This window comes from Canis lupus, chromosome 24 (genome assembly GCF_011100685.1).
Source record: "Canis lupus familiaris isolate Mischka breed German Shepherd chromosome 24, alternate assembly UU_Cfam_GSD_1.0, whole genome shotgun sequence".
Classification (NCBI taxonomy): Eukaryota; Metazoa; Chordata; class Mammalia; order Carnivora; family Canidae; genus Canis; species Canis lupus.
Genome location: NC_049245.1, coordinates 27613396 through 27641282, shown reverse-complemented (window position 1 = coordinate 27641282; position 27887 = coordinate 27613396). Strand labels below are relative to the sequence as shown.

Below are 27887 nucleotides of genomic sequence, written 5' to 3'. Positions count from 1 at the left end.
CCAGAGATCTCCTCCTGGCCCTCGGGGAAGCTGCAGGTGCAGAGGTGTGGCCAGAGCCCATTAGTGCTGGACTGGAGAGAAAAAACCTTGAATGAAGTATAAGCGACATTTCACGTGTGCCTTTCATCTTCAAGCGGAATTTAAATATGATATTACAAAATGACAAGATTGCACGAAGCAGCATGTAAATCGTGAGAGCTGCGGAGAGAGGACTCTGTCTTTCCGGTTCTCCCTGGGCTGTTCACAGCCACAGCCCCAGCTCCCCCTCCCTGGGACCCAAACCCTCATCTTTCCAGGGAGCTCAGAGAAGGCAAGGGGGTTGACCCAGGCCACAGAGCTCTTCTGGCTTTGTCTCCAGTATTGTCCCATGATCTATTCTAGGGCCTCTTTCAAAGTAATTTTTCCTGGAGGGAAAAAAAAAACTGCCTCTTGATAGAGCTGCTGTATTTTTTATTCTACTCAGGCTGGGAATTATGGACCAGACTCTGTAGAGATCCAAGTACCCAAGTGTTGTCGCCATACAGCTGGCATGGGGCAGGAGCCACCATCCGGAGAGCTGGGGAACACACCGGAGAGAGGGGGCTCTGTGGGTGTGGTCCTGAGAGAGGACAGTCCCAGCCCTGAGAGTCCTCTGTGGGATCTGAGAGGCATTTCAGAGAAGGTCCCCTTGGAGGAAGACCTAGACTTCCCCTTAGGCAGCTGTGCTGTCATGCTGTGTACACTGACACAGGCCACAGGGGCAGGGCGGTGGCATGTGGGGCTGCTCCTTGGAGTCCAGGACTTAGGTGAGGCTCTGTTGAATGACCCACTCGCCACAGGGGTTGGCGTGATACAGATCTAAGGGGTAGGCACCTGAGGCCAGGTGATGTTCACCTGTGGAAGTGGGGACGGAGGAGGCTGAGGGTGGTGGGTGGGAAGACGCTGCTAGCGGTCTCGGAGCCTCACCGAGCCAGTGTACCGCCTCCACCCCTACCTGTGTGAGCCTTGGCTGCTGTGGCTCACAGCGACCCCTCTCTAGACACTTGACCTCTGCAGATGTCGGATGCCTGGCAGAGGGGCTCGTGCTGCCTCCCCCAGGGCATCCCGCAGCCGATGTCTGCCCGGTGCCCAGGTAGGAGCCACCGACTTCCAGGCCTCTGTAGGGAACCACGCGGACGCAGTCTGCACGCCAGAGCCCCCATGTGGCCAAGGCTGGACTTCTCTCCTGGCCTTCTTCCCCTCCTCCCTCGGAAGGCTGTGCCTGAGGAGCAACCCCTCAAAGCACCTCGGCTGCAGAAATCTTATCTTAGCCTCTGCCCTTGGGCCAGTGGTTCTCAAAGTGCAGTCCCTGCACAAGCACCAGCAGCATCACCTGGGAACTCGTTAGAAATGCAGATTCTCAGGGCCCAGCCGCTGTGTCTTCACAGCCCTCTAGGTGATTCCGACCCCGTGGTACAGTTGGAGAATCACTGCACTAGAGAATGCAACTGAGAACAGCTGCCCATCCTTGGCTCCCACGAAGCCAGGGGAAGAAGCCTCAGAGCGGGGTATGTGCTTGCAGAATTCCTTAAGGAACCCCTGGTCATTGATCCAGGAGGAGCCTCTTCAGTTAGGGTGCCCCAGAGGCATCAGTCTCACTGGTCATAGGGCAACTGTCACACTAAACAGAAATTCCTGCCCTCCCCCTGCCTCAGGCCAGCTCCAGGCAAAACTCCACACTCCTGGACAGGATCCTGAGGCTCGGCACAGGCTGACCCTTAATCCCCAAGAGGCTGGAGGGGAAGGCTAACCCCGAGTGGACTCTGGCTTCCCCCAGAGGGGTCCAGTGAACCCTCAAGGTCAAGAGCTCCCAGGGACCTGGGCTTGGACTCGTTCCCCATCCGGGGCTTAGAGATATTTCTTCCAACTTCCCAGAGGAGGATGTCCGCTGCCTTCACAGGCCTGCTGCCACAAGACGGAGAGAGTGAAACCTCTGACCTTCTCTCCTAGAGGCAGTGACAGCGACTGTTTATGGCCCCAAAACCTGGAAGGGGCAGTCCTCACAGATTTGGGGTGCCAGCTGGGAGAGGAGACATAAGAACCCTCCTGGCAGAGCTGAAGTCCCTGAAGGAGCCCAAGGCCCGAAGGTAAGGGAGCAGCAGCTGGATGGCACTCAGGGGGCCAGCCATGGGTCCCCTGTCACCAGAGCATCTGGATGGAGGCTGTGAGGAGGGGTAGGATGAGGGGTGACAGATGCAGGTAGGAACCTGCTGTGAGAGGCAAATTCTAAGTCAAGGTGGATTATGAATATGGTATGATTACATATGGTAATTTAAATTATCATATAGTTGTTATGTAATTATCATATTATAATTATGGATATCCTGAGTTCAACTCCAGACTCTGTCCCCAGTTTGCTGTGTGGCCCTGGGCAAGTCCCTTTCCCTCTCTGGGCCTTAGTTTTCCCATCCATACAAAGAGGAAGTAGACTAGACACTTGCCGAGGACTGGCGATCCAAGAGTCCTTTGTGCCAACTCCATCAAGGAGGCTCCTGAGAGCTCAGCTGTTTCATATATCCTGGAGCAACTGCTGCATATCAGCCCCACTAATCCTCTTTCAGCTCTTTGGCCAGGCTTCCTCAGGGCCTTTGCACATGCTGTTTCCTCTGCCTGGAAGCACTACCTCATTCCCCAAACTATACCAGGTGTGTTGTTCTCCATTTACATTGTTCCCTGTATTTCTTGTGAAACCAAAACAGTTTGTAACTTGATATTTATTTTGTGGCTTTAGACTCAGGTCCGTCTTTTCCACAGGGTGACAAGCTGGTAAGTCCAGCGCCCCTGTCTATTTTTTTCATGGTGATTCTAGCATTGCACATGGGACCTGGTCTATGGTAGACAGTGATTAAATATCATTATTATTTGTAGCCAAGAAGCTCTCTAAGAAGGCTGCAGAACCCAGTTCTGACCACTCCAGAAAGGAAGGAGCCAATGGCATGAGTAACTCCCCTCAGTGGCCTTCGGTTCTGAGAGGCCGACCCCTCCTTTGCCTGCTCCCTGTAGGTGAAAGGCTCCTGTCTCAAGGAAGCGCCCCTTACCACGGAGGGGAGGCTGTTTATGTCCTCACTGCCTTCTTGACCCTGTGAGAGCCAGGACTGAACCACTCTGTGAACCGCCTGGGGACACGGGCCAGTTCAGTGCTGGGAGTCAGGGGCACCTCCAGAGGATCTGTGATAGGCCAGGCCACCTGGATCTTTGCCACTTTGGGAGTCTACTAAGAAAGAAAAAGATCCATCCACATAAGACACGCGTGCATGCCTGGAATTCAAATGTGTGAGCATAAACACACATGCACGTGCACTTACACAAATACCCATGCCAGAAGCACAAGATGCACACATACGCATGCACGCCAGCCCTTTGTGCACACAGCATCTCATGTTCACATACATAAGGCCCCCCAAAGTGTGCTTACACAGACAGGCATGGAAACATACGTGCACATACCTTCACACTCACACACACACGAGGAGCGCATGCAATGCACCTACAGACGTGCATACAGTTTATATAAATGCACATCATGCGCGACGTGTGTGACGCTGGTCAATTTCTCTGTGCGGGCCCTGCTCCGGACTCCTCCCAGCAGCACTCCGTGTTCTCCTCGAAGGCCTCTCTTTCCTATCACTCATCTCTTCGCCTCAATCACCGCACAGCTCACAACGCACCGCGCCCCCCAACCAACCCCGCCCCGTTTCCTCCTCGCCCGCTCGGACGGGGCAGGCGCGCCCCCTGGTGGCCGAATCGGCAGCGCCGGGCCCGGCAGCCAGGTCGCGAGCACCTGGAGGAGGAGGGTCAGGTACGTGCTGTGTGCTGTGGGGCAGCTGGTGCTGTGGGACAGCTGCTCGATGGCACACTCAGGCAGAGGTGTCCCCAAGAACACACCTGGAGTGAGTGGGCTAAGGCTCTGAGAAACCCCAGCCAACCCTGCACTGGCAAATTCCCAAAGACCATCAGATCAGCACATGCCCGTCTGTTGGATCAGAACCCAGCAGACAGAGACCGATGAATCTAGGCCCCGTGGACCTGATAACAAAGAGCATTTATGCAGCTCTGAAAGAAATGGATTCCATGCTGGGATCCTAGATTTACTGCCTGCAAGACACCTGAGCAAGACAATACACGGGGGGGAAAGGGAAGAGGCAATTCTCCCATTTACTAATGTTAGCAACAAGAAAATGTTTAGGTATTCTTGGAATTTTTAGAACTCCCTACAATAAAAATTATTATAATCTAATGTGTCTTAGTAATCACATCAGCTCAGAGATGAAAGACACAGGGAAGCAAGAACTGTGGCAGTGTAGGCGGTACCGCGTGGGGGAGGAGCCGGGCCATCCACGCTCTCGCTCTTGAGCTGGGCTGGAAGGCTGAGCAGAGCTACCAGGCCCAAGCCCTTCCTGAAAACGGAAGGGAATTGCAGGCAGAGCAAACCGCATAAGCAAAAACTCAGAGGTGTGAGGTGCCGGAGGAGTGTGGAGAACCAGCTGGCATTTGGTGTGCGTAGAACACAGAAGAACGCCTGGGCTTGGTGGGGGAGAAACAGAACAGTTGGAGCTTCACTTGCTGGTTTCTAGAATTAAAAAAAAAAAATGCCGATCTTACTGACTTGATGGATGAAGGAAGGGAGTGAGGGGGAAAGGTGAGTCAGTGGATGGATGAGTGGAGGGGTGGGCGGGTAGGTACATGGGTGCATGTTGGATTGATGGGTGGATGTTAGAGGCTGAGCACTTCCCAGTGCTGTGGCCCGCCAGCAGGGGTGGGCCACACTGCCTTGCCTTCACGGGGGTCTCCAGGCCTGGCTGGGTCTTCCCAGGGCTCCTACTCGGCCCTCAGCCTTCAGCAGGCCTTGTATGCCTACAGCACAGAAGGATTTCTCTTCTTACTCTTGTTCCTCACCCTTGCCTTGGACTGTTAATCAGGGTGAGGCTCATGGTGCGCCAGGGAGTGCCTTGGTTATCTGGCGCGTGGCCTGTTTTAGGCAGGCCCTGTGCTCCTGGGGCCTCCTGGGGCCTTTAATGATGGCTTTCTCAGCATCATTAAAGCTTCCATGTGAAGGAATTCCTTGTAGAAGCTGAGGGAACACCCAGAATCTGGGGTAGACCAGACAGCTGTGGACTCTCTGAGAGGCATAGCAGTGGAGACAGAAAGTGGAGACAGCTCTCTGACACTAAGGCAGGGGAGGGAAGAAACACAGGCCCACAAGTAGGATCCAATGGAGATCCCAGAAGAGACACAAGTAGGGATTGGAGAAATACAACTAGGGATATGTCCCTCACGCTGGCAGGAGCATCAGGGCAGCTGACCTAGAGGAGGATAGGAGCCTGTCCCTGTCACCAGGATCGACACTTCATCCCTTCCACCCATGGTGGAGCCACAGCACTCGCTGCCCATAGCAGGTCCTGGTAGTGCACACAGTCATCTGCACCACCTCAGCCACCCCCTCTGCCAAATGCTTCTCTTTGCCCTTGGGGAGTTTGGGGGCAGGAAATTTGGGGGCATCACCATGGAAATGTTCTTTAGAGTCATCTTCTTGCTTGGCTCTCAGGCCGCCTCCTTCCTGAAGAATTTCAGGAGTGCCTGGGGAAGGCCACAGAACCTCCCTTGGATCTTAGCAGGTCCCAGCAATCCTTACCTTTCCCAGAACACCATGCTGCACAACTCGAGGGGGCACTTGGAGGGAGCCTGAGGCTGCAATATGGGTGTCCATTTTAGCTTTGCCATCAGCCCATCAGGACCTCCCTGCGTCTCAGTCTCCTGCGGGGCACATGTGCCCATACCCTTCCCCTTCCCTCCTCCCTCAGAGGCAAAGGAAACATCTGAACCAGATTTCAAGTTTCCGGCAGAAAAGTCACAGCTCTGGGAAATGGGTCTTTTCCCAGATAGCCCCAGGAGAGCTGCTTTTTCTGGAGACTGGATCTGCCAAAAATGCAAAGGAAAAAAATAGGGGAGCAGAGACAATGGGAAGAAAGGGGGGGAGATTATAATACTGTCATCTATTAAGTATTCTTTGTGTTTCTGGCCTCTGTGTTAGCATCTTACATGCATTTGTCATCTCATTCAGTCCTCACAACCACTCTGTAAAGTGGGTTCTATCATTGTGCCCATTTTACAGAGAAGGAGAACGCACCCAAGGTCACATAACCAGTAAGGATGAAGGGAAGGAGGGAGGGAGGGAGGGATGGAAAGGTGGAGACACAGATGGTGGATGGATGGATGGACGGATGAAAGGAAGGATGGAGGAAGAGCATACATGGAGCATCTACAAGGTACCACACCTTCTACTCTATGAGTTCTCGTGCGTTAGCTCTTGTAATTGCCAAAACATTGCACACAATGCTATTATTATCCTCATTTTACTGAAAAGAAAACAGAAATTCAAAGAGGCTGTCTTTTCTACCAGAGCCGAGGCACCGAGAGCGAGGTCCCTTGAGCCCGGCTGTCTGGTTTTGCAGACTTCCACGGGGCCTCCAAGTCCGTGCCCGCAGCAGACGAGGGCTCCAGCAGGCCTGGGCTTCCTCACAGCTCCACCCTAGAGGTCCGCCTTGGCTTTGACCCAAAGCCAGCCAAGTGCCAGAGCCCCACCCCCAGTCCTGAGCTCCTACGCCCATAACACACAGTGGGAGTGCCCTAAAAGAGTGTTTCCCAGATTGGCATCCTCCCACTGCAGCAGAACACAGTGGGGCAATGCTTTTCCCGCACACACATGAGGTCCGCTCGGCCAGGCTGGGGGAGTGCTGCAGGCTGTGGGCCCGCAGCCCTGGGAAGTCTGCAGGGAAGACCGAGCCCCAGCCTTGCTCCACTGAGTCAGGGTTCACCCCTCTTGTTTGGACACAGAGTCCTTTCCCCGTAACACCTGTCAGCACCACACGGGACTAGCGTCCGGCAGTCCCCGCTCCGGAAAGCACGGATTTCTTTCAGGGCTCATCTGCTTGCTATAGGGAAGAGGTCTCAGGAAAGACTCAGCCGTCCCGTGGCCGTCACCGCACGCAGCCCTGGCCATGGTTGTTGAAGGGATGGATAAATCAATGATTGAGTGAGCAGATTTAGAGACCTGATGGTGGCTGTGGGCTGAGATGGTGGAAAGAGGCAGCTCTGGTTACTGTGTCTCCTTTTCTTCTTTTTATTTCTTTTTTAAGTAAGCTCTACACTCAATGGCTCAAACTCACGACTCTGAGGTCAAGAGTGAGGTGCTCGCTCTGCTGACTGAGCCAGCCAGGTGCCCCAGTAACCTTTACCCTCAGGGCATGTCTGCTGGGTTCTGGGAGGATCCGCTGAGCAGGTGGAGGGCCTGCAGGTACTGCTTCAGGTCGGGGCTGTTTGAGGGAGGAGGGAGGACTTGGCCTTTGGTCTCTGGTCTCTGTGGGAGGTTCAGGGACTCTCCCCTGTCAGTGTGGAGACCCCCTCTTGGGGAAGGGAGATAGCAGAGGCTGCCAAGTCCAGGAATGGCCAGGAAACCCTTCATCAGGAGACCTGGAACTGTTTCCTGGGCTGGTGTCAGCTCAGAGAGCTCTGACCAATGCTAGTCTCGAGGCTCGTTCCCTATACTGTGTAAATAAATAAATATCATGCGCATGCACACACACATTCACATGCATGCACCCACATGTGAGCACACACACACTCAGATGTGTGGTCCAAGAGCTATAGTCCAGGGTGAGAAATGCACTGAGCCCACAGTCACCTTTAGGAGGGGAGATAGTCAAGTGCCCTAGAGACAAGGTTTAATGGAGCCCTTTGCATTTTGAGAGCTTCAACGGAAGAAGTGTCGCCCAGCTGGGGTCAGGATCTCCAGGGAGCAGAGGAGGTGGGAGTTACAGAGTTCAGAGAAAGAGTTCACCAGGCCAGACCAGATCTACCAGCTGATAGCTGGTGGAGCCTGGGGACCAGCTGCACGGGGGGTGGACACATGGGGTCGGGGACGGAGGCTGAGCACCAGGTCTTCATCCCTCAGATCCTGCATGGCTCGACTTCATTCTTCATTCACTCATCTGCTCCTCACTCAGCAAGTATCATCCAGTGCCTGTTGGGTGCCATGCTCCAGTCCAGGGGAAACCAACGGGACCCAGATTTGCAGAGCTTATGTTTCAGAGGAGAAGATAGTAAGTGAGCCAAGAAATGACTAAGGATCTTCAGACGCTGATTCACACTAGGAAGGAAACAACAGGGTACTGTGATAGGCAGCGCCTGGGTGGGCCTCGGGGAGGCGCTGACCCCCAGCTGCCATCCCAGTGCCCAGCGGCAGCCCACAAGCCGTGCAAGGGGGCAGGTTTCCAGAACAAGAGGGCAGGGCACAGGGCCTGAGGGAGGAAGGAGGAGTGGGGAGGCTGGGAGCCTGGCCCATGTGAGGAGGCAGGGCCCAGGCCGGGAGGAGCCCAGTCAGAGACAGGAGGGCCCTGGGGGCAGAGAATGGGAGACACCAAGCTTTATCCCAGGCAGTGGGTCGTGGACCAGGTGGAGCTGTGTGGTGACAAGATCTGGTCTGAGTTCTGTTTGATTTTTTATTTTTTTAAAAGAGTTTATTTATTCATGAGAGACACAAAGAGAGAAGCAGAAACATAGGCAGAGGGAGAAGCAGGCTCCCTGCAGGGAGCCCAACACGGGACTGTGATCCTGGGACCCCAGGATCACGCCCTGGGCCAAAGGCAGACGCCCAACTGCTGAGCCCCCAGGTGTCCTGGTTCTGTTTTAAAACGAGACTGTATGATGCAAAAGCTGGAGAGGACTTCTCGGGGTCCCTGCCCTCGGCCACACATGGAAATGGGACTGCCTGAGCCCTGCAGCTTGCCTGGGCATCACAGGGAAGGCCGGGAGGAATGCAGCAGTGAGCAGAGCCTCCGGCAGCTCCCGGGTGAACCTTTTGAGCACATCTTGGGGATACATTTTGGGGTGAACCTTGTCCCAGCTAAAAAGGCCAGTGTAGAAATCTCTCCCCAGGTTTTGTTCCGTCCCCTGCAGGGTGGAGGGGCGCCAGTGAGAAGCTGGCCCAAGGCTCTAGGGAGAGTTGCTCTACCACTTCTCTGGGCCTGTTTCCTCATCTGGAAAGCAACCAACCATCTCTGAGGGCTGATCCGAAGACGAAATGGTCTCATTGTATAAGTCTCATGGCACAGGGTTTCACCCAATAAATGTTGGCAGGCTGACTCCAGGCCCGCAGCTCCACCCCTGCGCCATACTGTGTCGCCTCCCTGCCTTCAACCCTCCTGGAACTCCCTGACCCAAACAGGACCCAAGACAGAACACGGACAATCTGGGAACTGGGTTCTCCCCTGGCTTAACTCGGGAGATGCAGCCTCGAAGATGTGGGGGAAACCACACCATTACCTTGACCCTGGCCTGGGATCCGGGCACCCTGAGAATGCCTTCTGTGTCCAGCTCTCTCTTTTCCAAAATAGGACAGCAGCTATGAGAGAAGGAAGCCAGCGTTTAAACCATGAAAAGTGGGATTCAAACCGGTGTGTTTATCTCCCATGAAAACCGGGCCGAGGAGAGAGCTAGGAGAAGGAGAACAGCTTTCTTGGCCATTTCCGGGAGCCAGCCATTGCTCTGAGAGCTTCATACGCATTTTTCTCATTTATTCTTTCATAAAAGGAGGATACTGTTATTATAACTTCATTACAGAGATCTTGACAGGGAGAGTCATAGAGGTTCAAAGATTCATCCCCAGTTTCTGAGCTAGCAAGTGTCAGAGCCAGATGTTGAAACCAGGAGTCCCAATTCTAAAGGCCACACTTACTCCCCAGGCTAGACATCTCCCAATGGTGGCCCCAGACACAGCCTCTCATGAGCAATGAGCCAAAGCTGGGGACAACATACAGCTTGAAGGACCAGGTGCTTGGGAGGGCTTTGCGATCAGCTTCTAGCAGGACATCAAGGGGCACCCTGAAAAGCCACGTTTCTGTGGAAAGTCAAGAGCAGAAGGAGCATTTCACACCCTTGAATGACAGTGGGGTTCCAACCTGCGAGATCTTCTGGGCAACTGAGTCAGATTCCTTCCCTGTGTGAAGACTGGGCTCGCTGGAGAACAGCTGAGCTCAAACTTCACATCTCTCAGGCAGAACCCTTGGTCTCAGCAGTAATGAAAATGTTAGCTGCATCCCAGACCAGAAAATCTCAGCTGGATGAAAAGGTGTTGAAATGAAAATGTGCTGCTGCCCCACAGAGCACGCGGTAAGGTATGTACCAGTGGCCTGGGGTAGATAGTCCAGCTCTGCAGGCATGGGCCACATTCCCAAGACATATTCCCCAGGTCTTCTTACTCATCCTGTCTTACGGTCTTCTAGGGCATGCTCCTCCTTCCAAATCCACTCTACCTTCCTTCTCCCTCCACCTGTCTACTCCCCTCTCTGCAAAACCCCTACCCCTGGTCTGTCTTATCCACTATCTTCTTTTCTTTAAAGAAACAAACAGGGCAGCCTGGGTGGTTCAGCGGTTGAGCATCTGCATTCGGCCCAAGGTGTGATCCTGGAGTCCCAGGATCGAGTCCCATGTCGGGCTCCCTGCATGGAGCCTGCTTCTCCCTCTGCCTGTATCTCTGCCTCTCTTTCTCTCTGTGTCTCTCATGAATAAATAAATAAAATATTTTTTAAAAATAAACAAACAAAATTCACAGTGTGTAGTGTTGACCCTGATGCAGTGAAATGAACACTCTCATAATCTATTGAAGGGTAACACACACCAAGAACCGAATAGGTATATTCCAAATAATCTAAGGCACATTCAAAATTGTATGTACAATAATAGGGATTGTATTTTATAATAGGAGAAACAGGGAAATAGTAAATGTCCACTGATAAGGAAATGGTTAAATAAATTAGAACATATCCCTAAGGAGGAAAATAATACCATGAATAAAAATCATGTTTTCAAAGACTGTTATTAATAATTGTCATAAATGATAATATTATTCCAACCAGGTTCATTACCCCTCCTTGTATCTACACCCTTTCCCATATGAATTTGCATACTTCCCCACTCCTTTGCTAGTCAGCCAAGTGATAGCTTTTTTTAAAAGATTTTATTTATTTATTCATGAGAGACACAGAGAGAGAGAGGCAGAGAAGACATTAGGCAGAGGGAGAAGCAGGATTCCTGCGAGAAGCCAGATGCGGAATTCAATCCCAGGACCCCCGGATGACGCCCTGAGCCAAAGGCAGAAGCTCAACCACTGAGCCACCCAGGCGTCCCACAATAGCTTAGACCAGTGGATCAATAAACTCCGTGATGCATGCAGAGGTTCAAATGCATTGTATGGTAGGGTTTGCTCTCTTGTGCTTCTGCCATTAACTGGCAGAAGAACAGGCTCCAAATGGCCTGCTGGTCCAGGAGGATGAGATACATGAAGCAGATCCAGACCCAGCCAACAGCTTGAGTCAAGGCCACTACATCAGCCAATCCCTAAACATGCGAACAAGAGTAAGTGATTGTTGTTTTACGTCATGAGTTTGGCAGTTGTTTGTTATGAGGCAGTATTGTGGCAATAGCTGAATGATACAATGGGAAATGTCCATAATTCTATAATATTTAGTGAAAAAAAAAGATACACATGTAACACAGGACGATGATGCACAGAGAGTTAATAGCACTTATATATGAATTGAATTTTTCCTTTTTGTATTTTCTCTATTTCCCAAATTTCCTACAATGAACAAATTGTAAAAAAAAAAATGAACAAATTGTTTTCAGTTGAAGAAATATACATATATGTATATATATAACACATATATGTAACAGAATAGACATATATGGATGGATGGATATATACATATAACAAAGAGATACAGCAGCTAAGCATGCTTTAGTGGAAGATTCTCCATGCAGCTCCTTGGATGAGAAAACCATGGGTTTTTGGAGTCCTGCTCACTTGTTGCCTTCCACTTCCCTGCCTTGTTCCTCTTCAGTCTGAGCCACAGACCACACAGAGCACAATCAGCTCCATGAGGGCCAGAGCAGGGACTTCTGCACATCCTGCAGGGACAAGTCTCCTGTCCAGGTCAGGCCAAATCTGCCTTTGGGAATCCTAAACTTCTAGGGAGGGAGGTAAGGACAATTGCTCAAGGGACACCTGGTTGGTTCAGTCGGTTAAGCATCAGACTCTTGGTTTTGGCTCAGGTCATGATCTCAGGGTCTTGAGATCGAGTCCTACATAGGGCTCCATGCTCAGTGTGGAATCTCCTTGAGGTTTTCTCTCTCCCTCTGCCTCTGCCCCTGTTCACTCCCTCTCTCTCTCTCTCAAAATAAACAAAATTAAAAAAAAAAAAAGGCGATCGCTCAAGCTGCATGTCTGGTATGTGTGTTGAGGCTCTCCCATCCCTTGAAGGAGGTTATGAGAAGGAAGAACAGAGTGGGTGGGAAGTGGGGCTCAGGATTCCATCCCAGGTTCAAGTTCAAGCTCTATCTCTGACTGAGAGGGTTACATTCTGAGCTTCTAAATTCCCATCTCTCACCATAAAATAGTGCCTCTCTCAAAGCGTTTTGTGCAACGGGCTAAGGGATGTAAAGTGCTTAGGGAGCCACCCACATAGGAAGGCCCCAATAAACAGAAGCTATCTTTATTACTTGCATTCCAACAGAAGGGGCTGAAGGAGTGGGAACACTGCACGGACCTCTTATCATCGCTTCTATTCCGGTCCTTTGTTGCTCTCCTTTGCCCCATCTGTCTCCACCCTTGGCGGTGCCACCCATGGCTCCAATGCTCTTCTTCCTATTACTCTGAATAATAACAGAATATTAATGGAAAAATAAAGTATGCTCGACTGCGCCTCTGGAGGCCACAGTGGGGTCCCGCAGGCAGCACCAGCCATTCCCTCTTCCAGAGGTGAAAACCAGCAAGAGGGAGGGACTGATGAATTTGCTTAGTATCGCCAGGAGGACTTGAGCAGGTTTTTCCAGAAGGCCGCATTCGAGTGCCCCACGAAGGGAAAGGAAGTGTGCTCTGGTTGTAGGTAATGATGTTACGTCAATCAGCTGTGGTACAGGGGATCCCTGCGGTTTGGCGCCTGCCTTTGGCCCAGGGCACGATCCTGGAGACCCAGGATCGAATCCCACATCGGGCTCCCGGTGCACGGAGCCTGCTTCTCCCTCTGCCTATGTCTCTGCTTCTCTCTCTCTCTCACTGTGTGCCTATCATAAATAAAATAAAATAATAAAATAAAAATTTAAAAAAAATCAGCTGTGGTACAGCCTAACACTTGCCGCGTGAGCTGTGGTGTCACACCTCCTGGATCCAAAGTCTGACGTTCCCTGTGAGTTTGGGTAAATCATTTTACCTTTCTTTGTGTCTCACTTGTGAAGAGGGCTAATGACAGGATCTACTTCATGGGATTGTGGGGGAGATCCAATTAAATAGAGCATATAAAACAGTGCTTCACACACAGTGAGTCCTCAATAATTATAACTATTACTATTTTTTAGTTTAGTTATTCAGGGGGTTATTGCCAACATAGCAGAATGAAATGAAATCATGAATGTAAAGTACTGGGTATAATGCCTGGTCCATTGTAAAAGGTCCATATGGAATATCTTTAGATTATTTACCATCATCATTCATGGTTTAATGGGTGAAATCAAATGATCAAGGCTAGAAGGTAAGATAATGTTGAGCATTAATTATCTCTGATGCTTTAGAAATAGAAAGTCAATATTTAAAATTTTATTTTGATGTCCTGTGCTTACATAAGATATTTTCCCTGGGAGAATCTAGGTAAAGAGTACATGGGAGCTTTGTACTATTTTTGCAACTTCTTGCTTCTCAAAATGAGAAAGAAACATTATACTTGGGTGAATGAAAGTGCTTTCCCATTGGGAAGGGGGCATGCTTCCTAAGCAGTGGAGAGTAAGGTCCATCGGGAAGGGCTGGTAAGGGCTGCTGGCGGCTCCGGTTCTGCCTCAAGATCAGTCAGCTCTATCACCTCTCTCTGAACTTCACTGCTCCTTTCCTGCCAGTGAGATGTGGGTGCAATGACAACACCATCTCCTAGGGTGAGGTAACGAAACAAGCCAGTGCATGGAAATCTCTGGAACAAGGCCCAGAGCCAGCTACCTAGTGGTTATCCAATCACATCAAAATATGGTCAGTGAAGAACCTCTTCCTTTAAGTAACAGCAGGACATGGGAAAACCTATACGCAATGAGAGGGGTCAGAACAGTGGCCGCCCTAGAGGGTGGGGATTAGCCAGGAAAGGTGTGGGGAAGGCTTTAGGAGTACAGGACATGTTCTAGATCTTGATCTGGTGATAGTTATACATTAAGCTGCACATGGTAAATATCTGCGCACCTTACCATGCACTGTATTTCCATCTTAAAAACCTAAATATAAATGATGGCATCCTCATTTGGAAGGAACTGTGCTGGGACAGTTGAACCTTTTGTGGGGGAGGCGCGAAAGGCAGAAGCTGGGCTCTCTCTTTCATACCAGACACCACAATTAATTCAAAAAATAACTAGAAACAAAACACATAGGTGAATAGTTATCAGTTTGCTGGATGAAGCATAAAAACTTTCTAAGGGTAAAAATAAAAAAGAATGCAAATGAACAAACATAAGGTGAAGAAGGAGCATAAAGGCCTGTAGCTCCCTGCTCCCCAGTCCCTGGCACAGGCAGTTACTCAGCAGGTGGCTGTGGTAGGAGCTCAGTGAATGAAAGGTTCAACCCCTGTGTGCTGGGTGCCTGGCAGCTTGGCAGGGGTGAGGAAGGCGAGGCAGGCTAGGGCGAGGCAGAAGGGCTGGAGGATGGGCCTGGCCACCAGCCCTCTGGACAGCGTGTTCACCGCAGGGAACCCTTGCCCCAGGCACAGGGGCCTCCGAGCACCTTCCTTCCGAGGGGAAGGCTCCCTCCCTCCCGGCCTCTGTCCAGAGGTCCCTCAGGCTCAGCGGTTGGAAATTGGGCAGAAGGGGTCCCCTGGGTGGCTCAGCGGTTGAGCTTCTGCCTTTGGCCCAGGGCGTGACCCCGGGATCTGGGATCAAGTCCCACATCGGGCTCCTGCAGGGAGCCTGCTTCTCCCTCTGCCTATGTCTCTGCCTCTCTCATGAATAAATAAATACAATCTTTAATTAAAAAAAAAAAAAAAGGAAACTGAGCAGAGAGGCAGTGAGTCAGGACTGGCTGCCTCCCCATTGACTCCAAGCTCAGAGCCCCAAGAAGCAAATTCCCAGGCTTGTGCCCTTGCACAGGCCCACGAGACTCAGTAGCAATCGCCTACGATTAGGGCCTGAGATCGTGACCCCAGGAATCAAGCTCTTAGGCGGAGGATTCAGGCCTTTGCCTGAGCAAACCGCAGGAAGGAAGAGTGGGATGCTTAGAGGCGCGCCCTTCTCTTACTTCACAGCGCCGCCCCGTGGGGCAGCTGGAGAATGCCCACGCCTGAGGAATGAAGGCCACTTACCGGGAGGAGACTTAGAAGCCCGGGACCTGGTATTTTGATAGGGATTGCATTAAACGTGTAAATTGCCCCGGGTAACATTGACATTTCCACGATATTAATTCTTCCAATTCATGAGCATGGAATATTTTTCCATCTCTTTGTGTCTTCCTCAATTTCTTTCAGAAGTGTTCTATAGTTTTTAGGGTATAGATCCTTTACCTCTTTGGTTAGGTTTATTCCTAGGAATCTTATGCTTTTGGGTGCAATTGTAAATGGGATTGACTCCTTAATTTCTCTTTATTCAGTCTCATTGTTAGTGTATAGAAATGTCACCATGGACTTTCTTCAGAGAGTTAGAACAAATTATTTTAAGATTTGTGTGGAATCAGAAAAGACCCCGAATAGCCAGGGGAATTTTAAAAAAGAAAACCATAACTGGGGGCATCACAATGCCAGATTTCAGTTTGTACTACAAAGCTGTGGTCATCAAGACAGTGTGGTACTGGCACAAAAACAGACACATAGATCAATGGAACAGAATAGAGAACCCAGAAGTGGACCCTCAACTTTATGGTCAACTAATATTCGATAAAGGGGGAAAGACTATTCACTGGAAGAAAGACAGTCTCTTCAATAAATGGTGCTGGGAAAATTGGACATCCACATGCAGAAGAATGAACCTAGATCACTCTCTTGCACCACACACAAAGATAAACTCAAAATGGATGAAAGATCTAAACATGAGACAAGAATCCATCAAAATCCTAGAGGAGAACACAGGCAACACCCTTTTTGAACTCGGCCACGGTAACTTCTTGCAAGATACATCCACGAAGGCAAAAGAAACAAAAGCAAAAATGAACTATTGGGACTTCATCGAGATAAGAAGCTTTTGCACAGCAAAGGATACAGTCAACAAAACTGAAAGACAACCTACAGAATGGGAGAAGATATTTGCAAATGACGTATCAGATAAAGGGCTAGTTTCCAAGATCTATAAAGAACTTATTAAACTCAACAGCAAAGAAACAAACAATCCAATCACAAAATGGGCAAAAGACATGAACAGAAATCTCACAGAGGAAGACATAGACATGGCCAACACGCACACGAGAAAATGCTCTGCATCACTTGCCATCAGGGAAATACAAATCAAAACCACAATGAGATACCACCTCACACCAGTGAGAATGGGGAACATTAACAAGGCAGGAAACCACAAATGTTGGAGAAGATGCGGAGAAAAGGGAACCCTCTTACACTGTTGGTGGGAATGTGAACTGGTGCAGCCACTCTGGAAAACTGTGTGGAGGTTCCTCACAGAGTTAAAAATAGACCTGCCCTACGACCCAGCAATTGCACTGCTGGGGATTTACCCCAAAGATACAGATGCAATGAAACGCCAGGACACCTGCACCCCGATGTTTCTAGCAGCAATGTCCACAATAGCCAAACTGTGGAAGGAGCCTCGGTGTCCATCGAAAGATGAATGGATAAAGAAGATGTGGTTTATGTATACAATGGAATATTACTCAGCCATTAGAAACAACAAATACCCACCATTTGCCTCAACATGGATGGAACTGGAGGGTATTATGCTGAGTGAAATGAGTCAATCGGAGAAGGACAAACATTATATGTTCTCATTCATTTGGGGAATATAAATAATAGTGAAAGGGAATATAAGGGAAGGGAGAAGAAATGGGTAGGAAATATCAGAAAGGGAGACAGAACATGGAAGACTCCTAACTCTGGGAAACGAACTAGGGGTGGTGGAAGGGGAGGAGGGAGGGGCGTGGGGGAGAATGGGTGACGGGCACTGAGGGGGGCACTTGACGGGATGAGCACTGGGTGTTACTCTGTATGTTGGCAAATTGAACACCAATAAAAAATAAATTTATTATTAAAAAAATAAATAAATAAATAAAAGTATTTCATTCCTAAAAAAAAAAAAAAAAAAGAAGAAGCCCGGGACCTGAGCTGCAGCTTTTCGTTTCATTGCATACCTCAGGCCCCATTCTCTGAAGACACGCCCTCTGCAAATTACCAGCAGCTCCCAGTTAGACTCAGGAAGCCCTGGGACATAGGAGCCATTCCCAACCCCTTCACGGATGGAGCAGCTGAAGCTCAGAGATCTTGCCCAAGGTCCCATAGTTGCTAAAGACCTCCATGTAAAATGGGAGCACAGTGGCCTGCAAGCACGCAGGTAGCATGCATGCCCTAGCGTGCAGGTGCACACAGACGCACGTGTGTGCGCCAACACAGCCCTCCAACAGTATCACTGCAGGAGGTGGTGGCATGAATGCCACTTATTCACCATTGAGCTGAAGAAGCCAAAGATGTCTCTGACATCTCTGACAGGTGCTTTGTGTTGTCTTCCGGTTGAGCAGACACGGATGTCCAGCCGGCAGCACACAGCAACCTCCTGGGTCGATGTCAGGGTGTATGGGAGCCCCTGGTGCTCATTGTCCAAGCTCTGGCCACCGAGGAGGCCTTACAGGCCTGTGTCCTGCAGCCACTGGGATTTGGCTTCTCCTCTTACCAACAGAGGAGAACACCCAGATGAATACACACAGCTACATGCTCAGCCACATGCACTAAAGCCACATATAAGAATGCATACTCACATGGACGCAAGGGGCATCCACATATCTGATCACCAGAGACCCCCTAACACCAACTAAACTCATCAATGGGGAGATCTAATAGGATGCCTGAGAATACCGGGGATGCTGATGGGATTAACCACTATCTGGATGTAACCACTTCCTGGATGCCACTCCTGGGAAACAGAGCAGGCTGGGGAAGGCCTCCTGTATGCTCTGATTCTGAAATGTAGCAATGAGCTCACTCCCCCTCCCAGATCTGGCCGTGACCACAGAACCACGTGGACGCTGCTGTGTAGAGTGCCAGCAAGCAGGTGGTGTGCACTTGGAAAGTCTCTTCCTAGTCAAGACCTTATTTATAATGGAATACACCCCTCCGCTATGCTTCACCACCGTCCTACAGCAAAACCTTTCACCCAAATCAGTCCTGAGTCCCACTTCCACAGATTCCACCAGGAGTTCAGGCTCTGGGCCTGGGAATCTGCACTTGGAACAACATCCCCAGGTTACTGGAGCATCTGGGAAACACTGGCCTGGTTAGTTCCTTCCTTATGACAGGGAACAGATGAGAGCTCAAAGAGGAAGTCGCACACACATGTGAGCAGACGGGGCGGGGGAAGGGGCTGTATATGGTTGTACCCAGAGTGACCAAGCTAGTCCACCAGGTGCTGGTGGTTTAAAAAACCTAAAACTGCTTTTATGACAGTATGGATTGCACACATAAGCCAGACACGCCAGTCTTACAACATTTTCCCTATACTTGGGCACCAAGCAAATGCTTCCAGGGTAGCCACAGCTTTGTGGGTCCTCCCCTAACACGGGCTGGCTGGTGGAGGCACTGATTTCATTGCAATGCCAGGAGTTTTTCCCTCCTGCTAGCCACAGGACATTTGCGTGGGATCTTTTCAACAAACCAGTGTTTCCTGAAATCAAGACATTTACCTATTGCCTTTATAATTTTTTTATGATTTTATTTATTTATTCATGAAAGACAGAGAGAGAGACAGAGACAGAAACAGAGGCAGAGGGAAAAGCAGGCTCCACGCAGGAAGCCCGATGTGGGACTTGATCCTAGGACCACTGGGTCAGGACCCAAGCCAAAGGCAGACGCTCAATTGCTGAGCCACCCAAGCATCCCGCCTTTATAATTTGTATCTGTATATAATTAGTCATGTACAATTGTTTACTTAATATTTTCCCTTAATCCGGGGTCACATTTTAACTAACGCCTATTCTTTTAAACCCTCAATATCCCAACCATTAAATGGAGCATCTACCACCACTTCTGTAAGTAGAAGTTAATGAAAACAATGACTATGTTAACATTTTTGGTCCCATGGCTCCCAGAGGCTCCCGCTGCCCTGTGAGTCTTAAAAAGCTCCTGTTTCTATTTAGTTATCCACATGGGTTTCTCCATTATCCACTCTGGCTTCAACCCCTGTTCTGTGTGAAATTGGATTGCTGGCCAGGTCATGATGGCCGGCCGCTTTCCTGCAGAGGGGGAATCTCCCCAAATCACTGTTTCGGTGCCCAGTGATGTGTATTCCATACTTGAGATGCTGCAGCAGACCTTGAGGGATCCATGTCTCCCATACAACCACATGTTCTGGAAACCATGGGCTAGTGTAGTTGAATTATATGCCCAACCAAGGAGATTTCCACGGCATGCTCTCTCCATTCCCTCATTCACTGAGCAACTATGGATGGAGTATGAGAATGTGCGTGGCTCGGGTCCAGGCACTGAGGAAGTAACGGTGAAGAAGATGGACAATGTCCCCAGCCTTGTGGAGCTGACATTCTGGGTCCTGAGCGAGAACTGCATGGCTGAGCCCTGTCAACCCCCAGAGCAGTGAGATAGCCTCATCATCATCGTCGTCGTCATTATCATCACTGTCGTCATCATTATCATCACAGTGACTGCTGCTTTACACTGCTGAGTTTGGGATGCCCATGCAGTAATAGGTAACAGGGACACAGGGTTGTCTGTCACGCAGAGAGAGATGGGGAGACACTTACATTTGAGCAGAGCACTTGGAGTTCCACTGGAAAGTCAGCTCCACAAGGGGACAGACTTCCCTTTGTGTTGGCTGTTGTATAGCCTCAGTGCCCCAAACAGTACCTGGCATGTAATAGGCACTCATCAGTATTTGCTAAATGAATTAATCTAAGCAGGGCATCTGATTTACATTATAAAAAGATAATTTTGACTGTTGCACGGGAAAGGGGGACAGCAGATGGCCAGGAGCAAGGGCAGGGCAGGGAAGTCAGTGAAGAGAATACTGCACCAGTCCAGATGTGAGGCAAAGCCCTTTCCTGTTCTGGTTTCCGTCAGGCTCCTATAGCATCTCTCCCTGTAGAAGGCAGAGCACCCAGCAGGACCCAGCCAGGGGCCTCACCTAGTGGGAGCTGGCCTTCACCCCTGCTGCTGTTCTCTTGCTTCGGCTCATCTCGCTATTGGATCCGCTCCACCTCCATCTAAATGCTGTCCGTGGACGAACTTTCCACCAAGCTATTATTTAAAAAACAAAGACATAGGGATCCCTGGGTGGCGCAGCGGTTTGGCGCCTGCCTTTGGCCCAGGGCGTGATCCTGGAGACCCGGGATCGAATCCCACGTCGGGCTCCTGGTGCATGGAGCCTGCTTCTCCCTCTGCCTGTGTCTCTGCCTCTCTCTCTCTCTCTGTGTGACTATCATAAATAAATAAAAAAAAAAAAAACAAAGACATAAACAACAATACACTAGAAAAGAAAAGAATGCAGCTGGAAGCTACATTCCTCCAGCCACAGGAATTGGTTCATGGAAGGTAACACAGAATACTTGCTGGGAGTTCTGAGATAGAGACAACCAGCTGGCTCTGGCCCTGGATGCAGAGCGAGTAGCCCCAAGGAGGTGGTGGCCATACAGTGGGGATCCAGGCTCAGAACAAAGTGGATCTCATACTCAACATAAATAGAAAATTTTAAAGCTTGGTCCTAGATGATGTCATTGTGCAGTTGAGTCACAAGAGGGTCACCTACATGGTGCATTTTACTGGAAAGAACCTTGTTGAGGAGGTAACATGGTTTTTTAATCCATCCCCCCCGACAGAGGCTTGGGTTTTTTCCATCTGTCAGTATCACGACAAGCATCCTCATGTTCATTATCCTGTTCCCTTGTGTGGAGGTACCAGGAGAACAGAGGGCCAGAAGCAGATTTGCAGAATCAAAGGGTTTGCGGGACTGTGACTCCTCTTGCCAAATTGCCTTCCAAAAAAGGATTGTTCTATTGGATTTGTTTGTCGTGATTGCTGTTGCAGCCTGGACAGGGTGCTGGTTTTGTTCCTGCTGCCTGCCTGGCCTCTGTCTTGGGGGGTTCTGTGCCCTGGAGTCCCTGGGGCTGCGTTTTGCCCACAACTTGAGATCCCACCTGTCAGTGTTCCCCCAGCTTCTGGAGATGTGATCCAATAACCTGGTCCAGTGTCATGGATATGTGACCTGAGCAGTCACAGGTCCCCTGCTTAGAAGGGCCTCCTGCTTGGTTTCACCATCATCATGGGATTCTTGATAATGTTTGAACAAGGGTCCCCATGTTCATGTGGCGCATGCATGGCTTGTGCCTTTTTCCCAAGTGTCCTGCCCACACACTGAGCTCAACTCCAAGTGATACATACTCACATCCTGAAACATACTCAAATGTGGTAAAGTAGAGAAATCTTAGGTCCGCCAGGGCCCAAAGGAAGAGGCAGGGCACCAGCTCTCCCTGGGTAACGGCTTGGCCATTTTCACCGAGCAGAAGCTTAACTGGAGACCGATTCCCAGTTAATTATAAAATTGGCTGTTCCACTCTATTTATGCTTTTTGAGAAAGCTGCTAGTCGGCGCACCTCCTGTGAATCTGTTTGGTCCCCCATGCTGGCACACAGTTTGGTTTCTTTAGCTGTTTTGTGATTCGCTTGAAAATTGCCGGCATCTGTGTGTTTTTGTGACAATTTGAAAACCTCAGTGACTAAACCCAAACAGAAGTCAACTGTGTCACCATTTCAACAGCTAAGCAATGAGAGAGGAACGATCATTTCTCTGGGTGAACATCCTAAGGGGGTCAGACAGGGGCACAAGAAAGAAGAGATGAGGGATGCCTGGGTGGCTCAGCTGTTAAGTGTCTGCCTTTGGCCCAGGCGTGACCCTGGAGTCCCAGGATCGAGTCCCACCTCAGGCTCTCTGCATGGACCCTGCTTCTCCCTCTGCCTGTGTCTCTGCCTCTCTCTCTCTCTCTCTGCTTCTCATGAATAAATAAAATATTTTTTTTAAAAAAAAGAAGAGATGAAATAAAACCCCAACGGTTCTAAAGGTGTTGTTGTGCCAAGATCACAGTGTGCAGCGTGGCCAACAAATCTTCAGTTTAGCAGAACTACGGGCGCTCAGCGCATCCACAAAATTCATTCTGAGCTTCGCAAACACAGTCAATTTCTTTTGTTTTGTTTTCAACATTTTATTGATGTATAGTGTGTGCAGAAAAGTGCACAGATGTCTCTAATTGTAATTTTGTTTTTAGGCATTTCCCGAGCACGTACTACATGCTCACTAAGCGACGGTTAACCACATCAGACAGTTCAGAAGTTAAGAACTTTGGCTCAAGTGTCAGACAGGTCTGACTTTGAATCCTAGATCTGTCATTTATTAGTGAAGTAACCTTGGGGAGCCTCAGCTTCCTCATCTTCACATGGAGACCACCTCGTGTGGTTTAAGAGCTACTCCAGTCAGCCAGCCAGTGTGTATTGAGCTCCTGACACAGCCAGTCATTAGAAAGCTAATGTACGCCAAGTGCTGGAACAGAAGTCCTCAGTGATTGGCAGCTTGATAAATACATGTTGCTTCTAGGTGCTTCCCACCTGACATTCAGAGGGACAAGTGACTTGCCCGAGGCTGCCCAGGTGATGAGCTGTTTCTAGCTCCTGGTCTGCAGCGAGGAGCCAGAGGCTTACAAGTCCAGCCTGTGACAAAACATGCCATTGGGTCAGATGGTCAGGGCAGCACTCACAGCTGCTCAGAGCTCTCCCGAATGCGAAGTTTCTCCCCACACGCCAGCTGGTCGTCCCCCCAAGCATCCTGTGGGAGAAGGCAGCGTCCTGGAAGTCCTCAGCTCCAGTCCGTATCCTCTAATACTTACTCTGTGTAACCATGGGTGTGTCCCTTTCGGGATCATGATCTGAGCCAAAGGCAGACACCCAACTGAGCCACCTAGGTGCCCTGGAATTGGGTTTAGAGCCAGTTGCTAAAATGCCGACATCAGCTGCTGGTTCAGGGTGGAATGAAGACAGACGAACGCTGGGTGCTCAGAGGTGCCTGGTTACACCCGGTCATAACCACCCCTGATTTCAAAGAGGGCACAGACGAAGGTACAAGAAGGGAAAAGCCACAGACATTTGGCATTTCCATGGTTTGATTCCTGGGCTGCAGGAGGAGGCTTCTGGTAGCAACTCAGCTGTTTTTGGTCCTAGTACTATATTTTACAATGTTTGAAAATGTCTTCCCAACAAAGAGTTCTAAGTGTGCAGCTTGTGTTGTCCTGTGTCATTTGAGTTAGTACTGGGCAGATCAAATTATTGTTCTCAATTCATTATTCCTCCTTCTACTGACAGACTTTGACCCCACCCATCCATTGACTTGGGCTTTGGGCACATGCCAGGCTCTGGCCAATGGAATTTAGTGGACATGAGATAAACCGAGGCATGAAATGTGCCTGCATGATGGGGCTGGCCCTCTTGTACTTCCCATCACCATAGGAAGAACTGTCCCTGGATGGCTGTAGCCCGAGTCCCAGAATGAACACATGGCACAGACCAGAGACCAGCCAGCAGGAGAAGCAAGTTCAGCCAGACCCACAGCTTGAAATGGAGCCACCAGCAGAGCCTGGGGCAGATCAGTGACCCCTCAGGTAGCCAGCAGACACATGGCTTGAATAACGAATGTTGCTTTCATGAACGATTGCCATTGAGTTTGGGATCATTTGTTACACAGCAATAGCTGATACAGACAGTGTATTATTGAACAACCTAAACAGCTTGGCCAGAGAACTAGTGGGTCCACTCTCTCCCACTCACACACATTTCCAGATGCTAGGTGCACATGCCCCGTGCACACTCCATGTCCCACCCTCCCCCCAACTCCCAGATGAAATGACATTCTAGGTTCTGAGTCAAGAGAAGGGTGGGAATCGGATCTCTCAGAGCAGAGGCTGAAAGGCAATGGGTACATCAGGGAACGTGTAGGTCCATACTTTCCCATGCACATGGTCATGTGTGATAATGTGGGCTTATGGAGGGTCTTTCCTCTGCTGCTTTAGAACTTGCATGGAAGTCTGAACTCTCTGTGCCCACACAAGTATGCTATGTAACTTAGTCTATGACTGTGATGTGGATGTGCCCCTTTGGATGTAACATCTTTATGCAGTGCACAACCGGAACATCAGTACACAGCACTTTTGCTATTTATGAAGCAGTCCCTGGGAGAATGGGGGCAGGGCAGGAATAACATATAATAAAAGGCAAATCCTGTGTTTATATTTTGAGTATCATGTTAACTGAGCTCCTAAACTACCTGTAAGGCAACAACTTTCCCCTTAAGACGGGATTGCTAGACTTTGAGATTTAGACTGACCTTCCTAAAGGTCACCACTGCATAAATGTGGTGAACATTTCTGGGATGGCTAGGGGATATGAAAGTTCTGCCCAAGACCTCTGGGATGATGAATGTGCCCAACCAGAAGATCCGGATCGATACCAAGCTCCACCTGAAGTGGCAGAGTGGCCACCCTCCTGTGTCTTAAACACTTAATACAGCTTGCCATCATTTGAACATAAGGAGGTCTTAACTTTAAAAATCCCCCAGTTACAATTTCTCTTGAAAAGAAATAAGAAGAGATGATAATCCTGAGGCCCCAACCCTAAGAAGCTGGGTGATGGCCACCCCTTCCAGTGAGCTTCCAGCCAGCAGTGAGTCCTTGCTCTACTTTCCAGAGAGGGTCTGAAAGTTCCCAGGGGGTTGAGGTTTGCCTCCATCCTTCCTGTAAGCAAGGTCATGGACACTAGCTTGTCCCCACCTGAGCCACTTAATCAGATTATTTTATATGCTAGGCAACATCTGGAATCATGTTGGTCATGTGTGGCTACTAAGCACTTGAAATGTAGCTAGTATGACTGCAGAGCTGAATTTTTTATTTTATTTCATTTTAACCTTGTGAGTGAGTCTGAGGGACCAGACAGGGATGAAGCCCTGCAGGTAGAGGCAGATGATTACTGTCCAGAGAAGCAGCATGGAAGTGTGAATGCTATAGATAGAATACTACCCTCCCCACAGAAAAGGTGCCCAGGTCCCAATCCCCAGAATCTATATGTTCTGCTACATGGTGAGGTGGGGATTAAGATTTCCATTAAGATGGAAGGGTGCCTGGGTGGCTCAGTCAGTTAAGCATCTGCCTTCAGCTCAGGTCATGATCCCAGGGTCCTGGGATTGAGCCCTGCATCTGGCTCCCTGCTCCTTGGGGAGCCTGGTTCTCCTTTTTTTTTTTTTTTTATTTTTATTCATAGAGATGCAAAGAGAGAGAGGCAGAGACACAGGCAGAGGGAGAAGCAGGCTCCATGCAGAGAGCCCGACGTGGGACTCGATCCAGGGTCTCCAGATCACGCCCCGGGCTGCAGGCGGCGCTAAACCGCTGCGCCACCGGGCTGCCCGAGCCTGGTTCTCCTTTTCCCTCTGCCTGCCACTCCCCCAGCTTGTGCTCTGTCAAATAAATAAATAAATAAATAAAACCTTAAAAAAAAAAAAAAGATTGCAGATGGAATTTAGGTTGCTAACCAGCCAACCTTGAAATAGGGAAACTACGCTGGATTATCTAGGTGGGCCCCATGTGACCACTAGGGTTCTTAAATGGGGAAGAGGGAACCAAAAGAGTGAAAAACAGAGACACAGCAGCATGAGAAGGACTTGGGTGGCACACTTTGGAGGTTGAAGGGGACCACAAGCTAAGGAAGGCAGACGGCTTCTAGAAGCTGGTGAACGGGCTCTCTCCTAGAGCTTCCAGAAAGGAATATAGCCCTGCCAACACATGATTGCCCTGGGAGACCCCCTTTGGACTTTTGGCCTCCAGAACTCTAGGATAATAAATCTGTATTGTTTAAGCCACTTAAATTATGGCAGCAATAGGAAATAATTAGCACAGTGGCTTAGGGTCCAGGGCCTGGAGTCAGACTGTTTGGGTCTGTCCTCTTGATGTGTGACCCTGGGAAAGTATCTTAGTTAGGCTCTTGGCTCCTCCTGCTAAATGAGGGTGGCGATGATGATAACAGTATACATAGAGTTGTGAGGAAGAAGTAAAGTAATGCATACAAATCATTTGGCTTCTACTAAGGGCTCCAGTAAATGTCTAAAAGCAAAACTGTGCTTCAACACAGCCTACAAACTACCTAAGATGGGGCAAACAGCCCAGAGGGACAGAACAGTAACCGGAGTAGGATGGGGCTCAGAAGAGAAGGCTTCCTGGAGGAGGCAATGTTGGGGCTCAGTTTTATTTTTTTTTAAAGATTTCATTTATTTATTCATGAAAGACACACACACACAGAGGCAGAGACACAGACAGAAGGAGAAGCAGGCTCCCCACAAGGAACCCAATGAGGGGACTCGATCCTGGATCCCAGGATCAGGACCTGAGCCAAAAGCAGACATTCAACCACTGAGCCATCCAGGAGTCCCAGGACTCAGTTTTAAAGGGTCAGTGAACACTAGGGAGGAAATGAGATGTGCAGAGCTCGCAGGACAGGAAGCAGGTTACTATGCTGGTAAGTACAAAGGAATTTTCCCGGTGGGGGGGGGGGATGGGAGCCAACATTAGGGATTGATGAAAATGAAATTGGGAAGAAATAAAGGGTTGTGGGGAACAACTCCCCAAGCAAAATAAAATCCAGAAGCCATTAACCAGCAACACCTGAGGTTGGATTACAACAAAATTCAAAACTCCTGTGTAACAAAGATACCATAAACAAAGTTAGTGACCAGCTGATAGGATATTTGCAACAAATGATAAAGTTACTATCAAGTTTATATAAAGAGTTCCTAGAAATCGATAAGGAATGAAATACCTTCAAAAGACATCTGATAGAAAAGTACACAGCACATCTGAATTAACAGCCACTGGAGATAAAAGGTAAACGCTCAATAGGAAAAGATGTGATTAAGGAAATGTAAATTAAAACAACGAAATGTTTTCACCTACCAATTGGCAAACACCAAAAAGATCACTAATACCCAGGAAAATACCCAAGAAAAAGACATTTCACATTCTGTGAGCATCTGCTGGCCATCCTGGGTGGAGCTGGCAATGCCCAATGGGAGGGGAGTAGGAGGAGTGGGGAATCCTTTTTTTTTTGTTTGTTTGTTTGTTTTTGGGGAATCCTTGAGCTGTGAAGGGTCCCAACCTAACCCCTCAGCATAATGAGAGGCTTCTCCTTTTGTTTCACTGTGAGGCAAGAGAGGAAATACGGAGCCCATCAGAAGGGACCTGCCTTTTGTTGGTTTGTAAGCAAGGTGAGCCCTGGAGAGAACCTGCCTGCCCGCACTTCTGCAGCAAAGGTGGTCGGTTGGCAGCACCAGGGCCGCCGCTGGGTCCCAGGGAACGCAGCGCCCAGGTGGGAGTTCCGTGGTGGACATACAGGAAGGCGTGTGTGAGCTGCAGCAGCTATCAGAATGGCACTTGTTGAAAATGAAGGAACAGGTTCAGAAGGGCGAAGTAAGTGGAGGACTCAGGGCTCAAATACTGATCTTTCTACCACTCGGAGGAGTCAGGAGGCCTGAATTTACCTCTGTTTGAGTCCTTCCAGAGGATTCCCTCGGACTGCTAATGTTTGGTGCACACAGTGCGCTCCCCACGTCCAT

At 49.5% G+C, this 27887-nt stretch overlaps 1 protein-coding gene across 1 annotated transcript; it reads right to left on the bottom strand.

Annotated features, from left to right (window-relative positions):
• Positions 1-781: 781 nt before the first annotated feature.
• On the bottom strand, positions 782-27887 carry ARHGAP40 (Rho GTPase activating protein 40). The gene is given in 24 exon segments (XM_038572992.1): positions 782-872; positions 1870-1923; positions 2547-2548; positions 3057-3104; positions 3107-3229; positions 3704-3903; positions 4330-4415; positions 5353-5432; positions 5435-5499; positions 5502-5595; positions 7254-7291; positions 7294-7338; positions 8808-8967; positions 9340-9418; positions 9832-9913; positions 11879-11914; positions 11917-11970; positions 11973-12042; positions 12574-12726; positions 17695-17912; positions 20380-20492; positions 22999-23066; positions 27562-27690; positions 27813-27887. Coding segments are annotated over 24 exon segments (2163 nt in total).